General features: G+C 52.4%; 2 protein-coding genes across 4 annotated transcripts; one reads left to right on the top strand and one right to left on the bottom strand.

Annotated features, from left to right (window-relative positions):
• Positions 1 to 640: 640 nt before the first annotated feature.
• On the top strand, positions 641 to 4,674 carry Pou5f1 (POU class 5 homeobox 1). Its single transcript, XM_052164079.1, has 5 exons — positions 641 to 1,024; positions 3,146 to 3,266; positions 3,451 to 3,581; positions 3,997 to 4,155; positions 4,351 to 4,674. The coding sequence occupies exons 1-5, from the start codon at positions 641 to 643 to the stop codon at positions 4,612 to 4,614; spliced, it is 1,059 nt and encodes a 352-aa protein (XP_052020039.1). The 3' UTR covers positions 4,615 to 4,674.
• Positions 4,675 to 6,491: 1,817 nt separating this feature from the next.
• Tcf19 (transcription factor 19) lies at positions 6,492 to 10,438 on the bottom strand. Of its 3 annotated transcripts, none has more exons than XM_052163037.1 (4): positions 10,288 to 10,436; positions 9,472 to 10,016; positions 8,099 to 8,648; positions 6,492 to 6,966 (listed from the first exon to the last, which is right to left on the bottom strand). In XM_052163037.1, the coding sequence occupies exons 2-4, from the start codon at positions 9,707 to 9,709 to the stop codon at positions 6,960 to 6,962; spliced, it is 795 nt and encodes a 264-aa protein (XP_052018997.1). In that variant the 5' UTR covers positions 9,710 to 10,016; positions 10,288 to 10,436; the 3' UTR covers positions 6,492 to 6,959. The 3 variants fall into 3 exon arrangements, with proteins under 3 accessions (XP_052018997.1, XP_052018998.1, XP_052018999.1); XM_052163038.1 differs by having other exon boundaries at positions 10,335 to 10,436; XM_052163039.1 differs by lacking the exon at positions 6,492 to 6,966 and having other exon boundaries at positions 8,095 to 8,648; positions 10,288 to 10,438.
• Between the last annotated feature and the right edge of the window lie 85 nt (positions 10,439 to 10,523).

Below are 10,523 nucleotides of genomic sequence, written 5' to 3'. Positions count from 1 at the left end.
GTAGAGCCTCTGAAGTCTGGAGGACTCGAGGTGTAGTGTCCTGGCCCTGGACATAAGTTGAAATACTGGGTTCACATGTTTCTAGAACCTAGCTAGACGTCTAGACGGGTGGGTCCCAGAAATAGTGGGCACATGAACATTCAATAGATGTCTTAGGCTCTTGCGAGGATGGCTGGGTGGGCTGTAGCCAGAGGCAGAGAGGGGGCAGCACCAAGAGGCTTTGTGGTGCGGTGGGGTATCCAAGCACCCCGTTCCTGAGGAATGCAGAAAGGTGGAAGGGACAGACTCGGCTCTACGGTGTCTTGTCGGGAGCCCAAGGCAGGGTAGAGAGGACCTTGAGGGTTGAAAATGAAGGCCCTGGGGTCTTGTCCTAAGGGTTGCCCTGTCCAGGGGTCCCCAACCTGCGTCTTCCAGACACAAGCAAATAGTCCAGACGTCGCCAACCTGGGTCTTCCTCACACAGGCAAATACCTTTAGACTCAGTTTCTCCCACCCCCCAGTGCTGTACTCCTCCACCCACTCAGGGGGCGGGGCCAGAGGTCAAGGCTAGAGAGTGGGATTGGGGAGGGAGAGAGGTGAAGCAGTCCCTAGGTGAGCCGTCCTTCCACCAGGCCCCCGGCTCGGGGTGCCTACCTTCCCCATGGCTGGACACCTGGCTTCGGACTTCGCCTTCTCACCCCCACCAGGTGGGGGTGATGGGTCAGCGGGGCTGGAGCCGGGCTGGGTGGACCCTCGAACCTGGCTAAGCTTCCAAGGGCCTCCAGGTGGGCCTGGAATCGGACCAGGCTCAGAGGTATTGGGGATCGCCCCGTGTCCCCCGGCATATGAGTTCTGTGGAGGGATGGCATACTGTGGGCCTCAGGTTGGACTGGGCCTCGTCCCCCAAGTTGGCGTGGAGACTTTGCAGCCTGAGGGCCAGGCAGGAGCCCGAGTGGAGAGCACCTCGGAGGGCGCCTCCTCTGGGCCCTGTCCTGCCCGCCCCAGTGCCGTGAAGTTGGAGAAGGTGGAACCAAGTCCGGAGGAGGTAAGTGAGAAGGGACATGGCTGGGCTGGCTGAGGCAGCAGTGAAGGGAACTGGGAACACGCAGGATCGCCACCCTGCCAAAGGTGGTGGTGGCCGCCGGGCCTCCCGGGGAACAAGGCAGGGTTTGAACTAGAAGCCAGAATGGGGAGAATCAGAAACTGGCCTGCATTGTTCCAGCCTAGCCCTTGTCATGTAGGTCACCTAGGAGGCCTGGCCTGTGTCTCCCACATTTCCTCCATGGCACTATTGTCTGTACACTAGTGTTCGGTGAAATTCAGCTTTTTTTTTTTTCTAATCATGTTAGCCCCTTTGGGGACTTGGATCCTCTTCGGACCCAGGAAAATGGCCTTGGGTTAGGCATGGTGCTTATCCTGGACTGCAAAGGTTGGGTGTGACTGGCTGCTGATAGGAGCTCCCGTTTGGGCAGTGTGTGGACTCGGGCTCACCTCTAGTCAAGTTTACGGCCTGTCTGCCCTGTATTTTTGCCTCAGACCCCGTGAGTAGTGGTGACTCACGAGTGAACCCTCGTAGAGTGCTGGAGGTGCAGAGCTGCTCCATTTCAGCCTTACTTCCTTTACTTGTAAACAAGAAACCAATACACTCGGGTCGGAGAAGTTTATCTCCAGGCCATCTCTAGATCAGATCATCCTGTGAGTGCACGGGCTTTGCCGAGCGTCCGATGGCCTACAGCCTGCACTCCGAAGCAAGTGTAAGCAATTAGCCGATAGGAACAAGGTGTGAGTGGATACAGATGCCCGCCGGGAGTCCCCTCCCTGAATGGCCAAGTTTCTGCGTTATCTCACGTCCTTTTAGTCACCAGGAGTCCCCTAGGAAGGCATTAGTAGTCTTAAATGGCCTTAATGAAGCAAGGGACTTGAACCTTAGTTAAGCTAATCCCAAATCCCCAAAACAGGATTTAGAAAGGCCTAAGACACTGCTGAGGGCGATTACAAGTCTTGGCCTTTGAGGAGCAGTTGGACTTGAAAGTGTTTGAAGCCGAGAGAATCCTTTTCCATTGAAATTGCATTGAGGTGAGCCTCACTGGCTGTGCCTCCTGTCTATCCCCTGGCTTGGTCAGCCTTTGTGGAGCACCTCAGACAGAGCTCAGTCCTGGACCTTTGCTTGCTAGACCAACCTGCCCCTGCTCCTCTTCCCCACTCTAGGCTCTCCTCCACCCCCACCCCCAGATGACTGCCTCCTCTGTTAGAGATAGCCAGAAAGAAAGGCCGACAGCCATTTTCTTTTTTTTGGTCCAGTTCACACCATCCATTATGCCTTCTCCATCTGGTTCCAGCCACTGCTGTCTACTGGGAAGAAGGCCCCAGCCTTAGCCACACCCTCGCCTGCCTGAGTCATTCTATTGCTCATACATCGATTGGTATCCCTGTTTTAACTTTGGAAAACATAAAAATTTTTGGTTGTGTGTGCAAGCATGCTGCTGTGCACCTGTGGGTGGCAGAGGTGGTCCTCTACACCCTCCACTTCAAATTCAGTTGGTCCAGCCAGCACCAAATCCATGGTTTAAAAGTGAGGCTGATGACTTCTTTTGGTTAAGGCCTTGAGGCTTATCTGAGTCATCTGCTATCGTCTTAGTTAGACTTAATCAATCACCTCCAGAAGCTTCTAGCTTGCTGCCTTGCCTTTCCTTTCCCTGTAGCACTCCAGTGTAGGATGGGTTTTCCTCACAGGCTGGAACCTCAGCTCACGAGACGTGGACATTTGTCTACTTTGTGTGGTGTGTGCTTTCTATGTTTTCACTACCTTGTGTGGTGTATGGTTTCTAGGTTTTCATTTAGAGCTAAACAGAGGCACGGATCCTATTACCCCAGAGTTTTAAGGACTAAGACTGGAGAGCTACCCAGAAGTGACATTTTTCGTTATTGGGGCAGTTTTGAGTGATCTGTGAGCAGATAGAACTTGCTGGGATACTGCACAGGTGTTGGAATGCACGGAACTCTGGGTAGTGTGGTGGTGTAGACAGTCGGGTTCTGGGGAAAAGTCATCCGTGTCCCTTAGGGATAGAGTGACATTTATATAATCAGACCATTTATACACTGGGCAGCCGGGGGTCCCAGCGGCCAAAGCTGGTGTGACTCTCACAGTCTGCCTTTCTCACTACAGTCACAGGACATGAAAGCCCTGCAGAAGGAGCTAGAGCAGTTCGCCAAGCTGCTGAAACAGAAGAGGATCACCTTGGGGTACACCCAGGCCGACGTGGGGCTCACCCTGGGTGTTCTCTTCGGTGGGTCTCCCTCCGTGTGTTCTGATCTCACAGCGCTGTGTAGGTGCAGGGGGGTGGGGCATTTTATGAGCTGCCTCTCCTCCACCGGTGAGGGAGAGAGACCTCTGAACTGTAACAGGTGGGGGCTTGGGCTCCCGCCGTGCGGCCGGCCTGCCTCACGCTCCCTGTTTGACCCACCTCTCAGGAAAGGTGTTCAGCCAGACCACCATCTGCCGCTTTGAGGCTCTGCAGCTCAGCCTTAAGAACATGTGTAAACTGCGGCCCCTGCTGGAGAAGTGGGTGGAGGAAGCCGACAACAATGAGAACCTTCAGGAGGTGAGGGGTGTGTGTGCAGGATTTGCCAGGCTGAGTCCTGGCTGCTGCTTCCATTTCTGGTTTGAGACTCTTCCCTCTCCGACCGGCGCTAGCATTAGCAGTTCTGTGTCTTGGGTTTTTTTATTCTAAGTGCTGAGGACCGGAATCCAAGGCCTTACTGTAACATTTGCTAATCAGGTTCTCTTCTGAGTCAACAACCTCAGCCCCGGCTAGCCTGACAGCCAAATGGCATCTTATGCTGGGAAATGCTCAGACCTAGGTCTATCCCACCCCTTCCAGTAACCCCTGGCTCTGGGGCCACATCCAGTCAACCCCCCCTTTGCAGTTTGTTCTCCCTTTCCATCTCAGCGTGGGGCTGTTTGTTACCCAGCCAAATCCTAAACTTGCTCTTGTCACTCCATTTTCCCCTGCCCAGATCTGCAAATCGGAGACTCTGGTGCAGGCCCGAAAGAGAAAGCGCACGAGCATTGAGAACCGTGTGAGGTGGAACCTGGAGAATATGTTTCTGAAGTGCCCGAAGCCCTCCCTGCAGCAGATCACCACCATCGCCAAGCAGCTTGGTCTGGAGAAGGATGTGAGTACCAAGATCCTGCCCCATGGTACCCTGATCCTTCCCTGTGGTATCCTGATGTTGTCCGTGGTACTCAGATCCTTCCGCGTGGTGCCCGGATGTCTCCCTGTTCCCGATCCTTCACCCCCATCCTCACCACTGACTGACTGCAGCATCCCTGAGCTTAGGATCTGACCTCCATCTCTGTGCCCATCCTAGGTGGTTCGAGTATGGTTCTGTAACCGGCGCCAGAAGGGCAAAAGATCAAGCATTGAGTATTCCCAGCGGGAAGAGTGTGAGGCTACAGGGACGCCTTTCCCAGGGGGGGCTGTATCCTTTCCTCTGCCCCCAGGTCCCCACTTTGGTGCCCCAGGGTATGGGAGCCCCCACTTCACGACACTCTACTCAGTCCCATTTCCTGAGGGTGAGGCCTTCCCCTCTGTTCCCCTCACTGCTCTGGGCTCTCCTACGCATGCAAACTGAGACCCCAACCCTCCCTGGGGTGACATGAGCCAAGGCAAGGAAGGGAGGTAGTCACAGAGAACCTGGAGCTTTGGGGTTAAATTCTTTTACTGAGGAAGGGATTAAAAGCACAATGGGGGTGGGTATGGGTGGGAGAAATAGTTCAATGATGCTATTGATTGGGAGCCTGTCTGTTCTATTCTTAAATAAAGACTGGGACACACAGTAGATGGCTGAATTTTGTTTTCCTTCAGTTCCTAGAGAGCCTGTGGTTGGAGAAAGCCGGCAATAGATTCTCAGACCCAGGCAATCTTCAAAACAGGTGCCTTTGAAACTGTTGGAGGTACAAAATGCCCAAGGGATAGCTGGGGTTGGAACCCAGCCTATAGAGGAAGGCATTACATACATACTTGCCGTCAGAGAAGCTTTAAGTCTCTGTTAACTGATGGTCGTCACCTCATAGCCATTGTGTGGCTGCTGCCTTCTTTCCTCTTGTCACTCTGCAAGTTCTAGTGTGCTTATACTAAGAAAACCAAGTCGTTTGTTTGTTTGTTTATGTATTGTATATGGGTAAACTGTAGCTGTCTTAGACACACCAGAAGAGGGCATTGGATCCTATTACAGATGGTTGTGAGCCACCATGTGGTTGCTGGGAATTGAACTTAGGACCTCTGGAAGAACAGTCGGCACCCTTAACCAGCGCTGAGCTGAAAACCAAGTCTTTAGAACCCCTGCCTCCCCTTCAAGATGAGGTCTGTGTAGACCTGGCTGATCAGGCTGGCCTCAGATCCAGCCTGCCTCTGCCTCCCCAGTGCTGAGATTAAAGGCCTACAGCACCACTCCAGGTTAAATTGTTATGCTTATTCTAGCTGAAGGCTACCTTTTTTTGGGGGGGGGGGTGTCTGCACACATGTCTAATGCCAGGATAGTTCAAAGGCATTAGATCTCCTGGAACTGGATTTATAGGAGGTTGGGAGCAGCCATATAGGTTCTGGGAACCAAGCCTGGGTCCTCTGTAAGAATAGCCACTGTTTTTGTTTGTTCGGAGACATTTCTCTGTGTAAACCTGGCTATCCTTGAAGTCTGTAGGCCAAGTCAGCCTTGAATTCAGATCCAGCCTATCCCTGCCTTCCTAGTGCTGGGATTAAGGTCATGTACCACCACAGACAGGCTAGTCATTGCTCTTAACTGATTTATTTGATATGTGAGTACACTGTAGCTGTCTTCAGACATAGCGTAAGAGGGCATCAGATCCCATTACAAATGGTTGTGAGCCACCATGTGATTGCTGGGAATTGAACTTAGGACTTCTGGCAGAGTAGTCGGTGTTCTTAACTGCTGAGCCATCACTCCAGCCCTCAAAGTGAAGTCTTGAAGCACTTTTTGCTGCATGTCAACCCCACCAGAACTCTATTCCCCCCTTCCTCCCCCTTCCCCCCCCCCCTTTTCTGAGATAGCATCTCATGTAGACCAAGCTGGCCTGGACACAGTAAATATGTCACAATGTGAGAAACATCTTCCTATGATGTAGGTCCTTGTGGGTCAAAGCATTAGGCTTGGGAACAAGTAGTGCCTTTACTCATGGGGTCCTCTCATGCCCAACCCCATGCTTTTTGTTTTGTTTTTTCGAAACAAGGTTTCTCTGTGTAGCCCTAGCTGCCTGGGACTCACTCTATAGACCAGGCTGGCCTTGAACTCAGAAATCCTGCCTCTACCTCCCAAGTACTGGGATTACAGATGTGAGCCACCACGCCCGGCAACCCCATGCTTTCTTGACACCAAAGTCCACTTGGTTTCCACAAGTCCCTGTGCTGTGGAGAATTCAATCTCTTGACCTTAGCAAATCTATAGTCTTCCCATCCATTGAAAAGCAGACTTAGACTCAGTGAATGCCCTCGTGTAGGTGAAGCAGTTTATTCTTTATTTGGAATAAAGGCAAAGCTCTGAAAAGCTAGTCACAGACTCAGCTGGTGGTAGTACTAGCTAGCCGGGCATGAGGAAGCCTTGGGGCCGTGCCCTGGGTCCTTCAGGGTGCTTTAGCTGATGTCATTCAAGAAGGTGGTTAGTAGGTTAGGGTGTGGCTCGGTGGCAGAGCACTTGCCTAGTATGCTGGCTTCAGCAAAATAAAAACATTTAGCGTTCCCTCTTACACCTTCTAGGGATGGTTTCTGTGACTGACGATCTAGCTGCCGTTATCCTGGCATCCATGGAAACAAGGCTTTATTGTTACTGGAATTGCAGCTCACTGGTAACTTGGAGGCTGCAACATCTTTGGCAGGAAACCATCTTTTCTGTCACTTCAGCCGTAAGCCTCGTTCTCCACTCTTGAGTCAAGTCAGTCTATAGCAGTGGGCCGTTCCCTGTGGTCATTCCCTTCGGAGAAAGACATTTCTCAAAGTTCATGGTTACTTTTGAATGAGTGTTTTGTGCAAGCACACAGACACACACACACACACACACACACACACACAGCCCTTATAAAGCATTTTACTACCTTTGAGTGCTCTGCCTGCATGCACACCTGCAGGCCAGAAGAGGGCATCAGATCCTTTAAGAGATAGATGGTCATGAGCCACCAGTGGTTGCTGGGAATTGAGCTCAGGACCTCTGGGGTCTGGCCAGTGAGTGCCCTTAACTGCTGAGCCAGCTCATAAAATACATTCTTACATTGTCTAGCCCTGAGTTGAAAGAGCCATCTGTCCTACTGCAAACCCAGGCTATTCTCTTCTAGCAGTAAGAGGCTGGACAGGGCTCCCCTACCTGAGCGTTCCTGGTAAACCCCCTGAATGACTTGCCTAGTCCTTGCCTTGGTAACTGATACACCTAGCCAGAACAGGAGGCTAAAGGACTGAGATATAGGAACTTGGAGGTTAGGGGTGTTAAGTAGAGCATATGCATAGCACACAAGATACTTGGCTTTGCATGTGTGCTATTGACACCTTCAATCTATCACAGCTTCCAATCTGAATGCTCTATCCTGACTACTACCTGCATGAGGAATTTGAGGCTAGCCTGGACTACACAGTGAAATCTTGCATAAAAAGAGAAAGAATTAGGTATCTCTTCCAGGGAAGATCTGGGTTTGAACCCCAATATCTACATAGTGGCTACTATCAACCATCCAGTTCCAGAGAACCCAGTGCCCTCTCCTGGCTTCTACCAGTATTGCATGCAAGTGGCACACAATCATGCAGGCAAAACAAAAGCAGCCTTGAAGTGACATGCTCTCTAGTTTTGAGACAGGTGTCAGTACAGTTTTTTATGTATACTCCTGGAACTCCAACCCTGGGCAAGTCAGGTGCATGCTAGGCAATGCTCCTTCTAGTGAGACACATCTTAATGTTCCCCCCCCCCCCACACATAGCAGCTTATCATGCATTCATGGGTGACAGCTAACATGGGCATATGCTGTATCTGTGAACCCCTCTTCCCTGTCTTCTAAGACCTCACAGCCTGTTAAAGGTCTAGGATTCGAGGTGCTGTTAGCACTGGAGACCCCACTTACCCACTGGATATCAGAGTGGCCTTTTCCATACGGAGCTTCTTCCTGGGCTCCATTAGGACTGATAAGGGCCCTGGGGAAACCTCGCTCTCATCATCTAGTTCTGCCAACACTCTATGAGCTGATTTCCTCCGGTTTCTTGTGGGCGGAGCGGGCGGAGCTCCCACTTCCCCTGGCTGAGTGGGAACAGCTAGGCCCTGTGGCCTGCTCCCACCACGGGAGAAGGTGAGAGGCTGGGGCTGGAGCTTACTGAGGCTGCCAATGGAATTGAGAATCAGTGTGGCCTTGGGGGCAGAGGAGAGGGTGCTGAGCGGTCTCTGAGGTGCCCCTTGTGGGGGCAGCATAGGCTGAAAACCACCCCCGGCGTCTCCCTTAGACCGAGGAACAGTTATGGCTGCAAAGTCCTGAGGTTTGACCCGGACTTGTTGGAACATGAAGTAGAACTCCGAGGAGCTGGTTCCTGCTTGCCCTTGGGGGCCAAAGGTCAGAAGGTCACCATCACTCAACTCCAGTCTGTGGCCTCTTGGGAGCCGGACATTATTGACCAAAGTCCCTGTTGATGGTGAGACAGACACAAGACAAATAACAAGAACAGGAACAGACTTCTAGTCAGAAGTACCAAGATCTCACCATTCAATTTTCAGGGGAACATTAAACTCAAAACCCTACATGCAAGCTTTGTTGGCTAGGAACAAGCTTATTTTTCTCAGCGACAATGGGAGGCGTATTTTCTGTGCTTAGCTCTTGCTTAAACACATCTTACTCATAAACAGCTTATTTCTTTTTCTTCCTAAGACAGAGTCCCAGAACTCAGGGTCCTCCTGCCTCAGCTCTGAAGTGCTGAGATCACAAGAGTACACCACCATACTTGCCTCTTTGTGTCTCGTTCTCCTTGGCTGCAAACGGTATCCATCTACAAGGCACACAGAATAGTGCCTAGCCTATAAAGGACAAGAACTCACTGTTGCTTATTGGGGACTAATGCCCCCAACACCTCAGGTCAGGCTTCTCCAAACCTTGTGTTTGACCTAGGAAGCGAAGAACTGAAGATGGAATATGGAAGGGCCTTGGTGGGCCGCCTTGGGTTGGGACGCAATGGCTAGAAGGCTCATTAGTGCCTGAATGGGAACAAGGTGCTTCAGCAAACATGGAAACAGTCAAATCTGATGACAGCTAGCAAATCCCTCTTAGGTCCCGTGTAAGCTAAACCAGACAAGCAGGTTTAGTCCTGTGAAGAGCTGGCAGAAGCATGCACAGACAAGACAGGACCATGACTGCTCACCAGAGACTACCAGGACTCTGGGAGGTAGGTAGCAGGGTCTCAGAGGCTCCCCTTCCTCATGCCTCCTACCTGGGGCTGTCTGCTCACTGCTTACCTTGGCTGCTGTGGTCCTCCAGGCTGACCCTCCAATCGTCCCCTTGGAGTTCAGCATGCAGCTCTGCATGGACCCCAGAGATGAGGCCGGGCTCCTGCTGGGGCCGCAGGGCCACATCACACAGGTCGGCCCTGCAGCCCAACCGATAGGTGCAGCCAGACTTGGATGGGGGGTGGAAGGTGTAGAGGTCACCGCCCCTGCCGCCCCCGATACGCAGCAGCTGGAAACAGGGCAGCATGGGGGGTGCCCCCTGTGCACCACTTCGCCCACTTCAGCAGTCCATGTCCTCTCCTAGTCCTGGATAAAGCACCGTGGGCTTCAGTTCTCTCCGATGTCAACAGCTAAGTATTGTGTGTAATGCCAACTTAAGTGCAGATTCAGAGCGCCAGAGGCCTGGATATGCACCGCGGCAGAGGCTGTCAAGATGAGGTCTAAAAAGCAACTCCAGGAAAGTCCAGATGAGATGCAAAACCAGGAAGACGTCTTGCGGCACCTCAGTAAAGCCGAATCCTCAGGCCGCTCAACATCCGGGAGCCTTTGACAATCTGTGCAAGGCAAAGCTAGTTTAAGTCGCAGCTGGTAACATGCAGAGGGGGTGAAGGGGCCCTGCTACACAAACGTGCGTGCGACACGAGCCTTCGCCCTAAGTGTAACCCGGAGCCAGGGAGTTTAAGGTCAAATTTCCTAATCCAAGTAGAGCACCCTTTCCAGCCTCCCCCGCTCTTCGGGTCAGTTCCCCTAAGAAAAGTGAATCCGCTGTCACCCACAAAGGGCGATGCAGTCGGGTCTCCAATTCTGTAACAAAGTGGATCTCACCCTTTCCTTTTTCGCTCGCGGGGTAAACTGAGGAAGGGACTACGCACCCTGCGCCCCGCGCTCCCGCTGAGGTTTGACAGCCAAGGAAGCCGCCCCGAGGGCGCGGCTTGGGCGCGCGCGCCGCGCAGACTCCTCCTTCGGAATTCCCGGGTCCGACTTCGCGCCCGCGAGCCCGCCCCACAGACTGCTTCTGATTGGCCATCTGGATTCCACTCCTCCGCTCTACTGACCAGTGC

Source organism: Apodemus sylvaticus, chromosome 19, assembly GCF_947179515.1.
Source record: "Apodemus sylvaticus chromosome 19, mApoSyl1.1, whole genome shotgun sequence".
In the NCBI taxonomy this organism is placed as follows: Eukaryota; Metazoa; Chordata; class Mammalia; order Rodentia; family Muridae; genus Apodemus; species Apodemus sylvaticus.
This window is presented reverse-complemented; position numbering and strand designations above follow the sequence as displayed.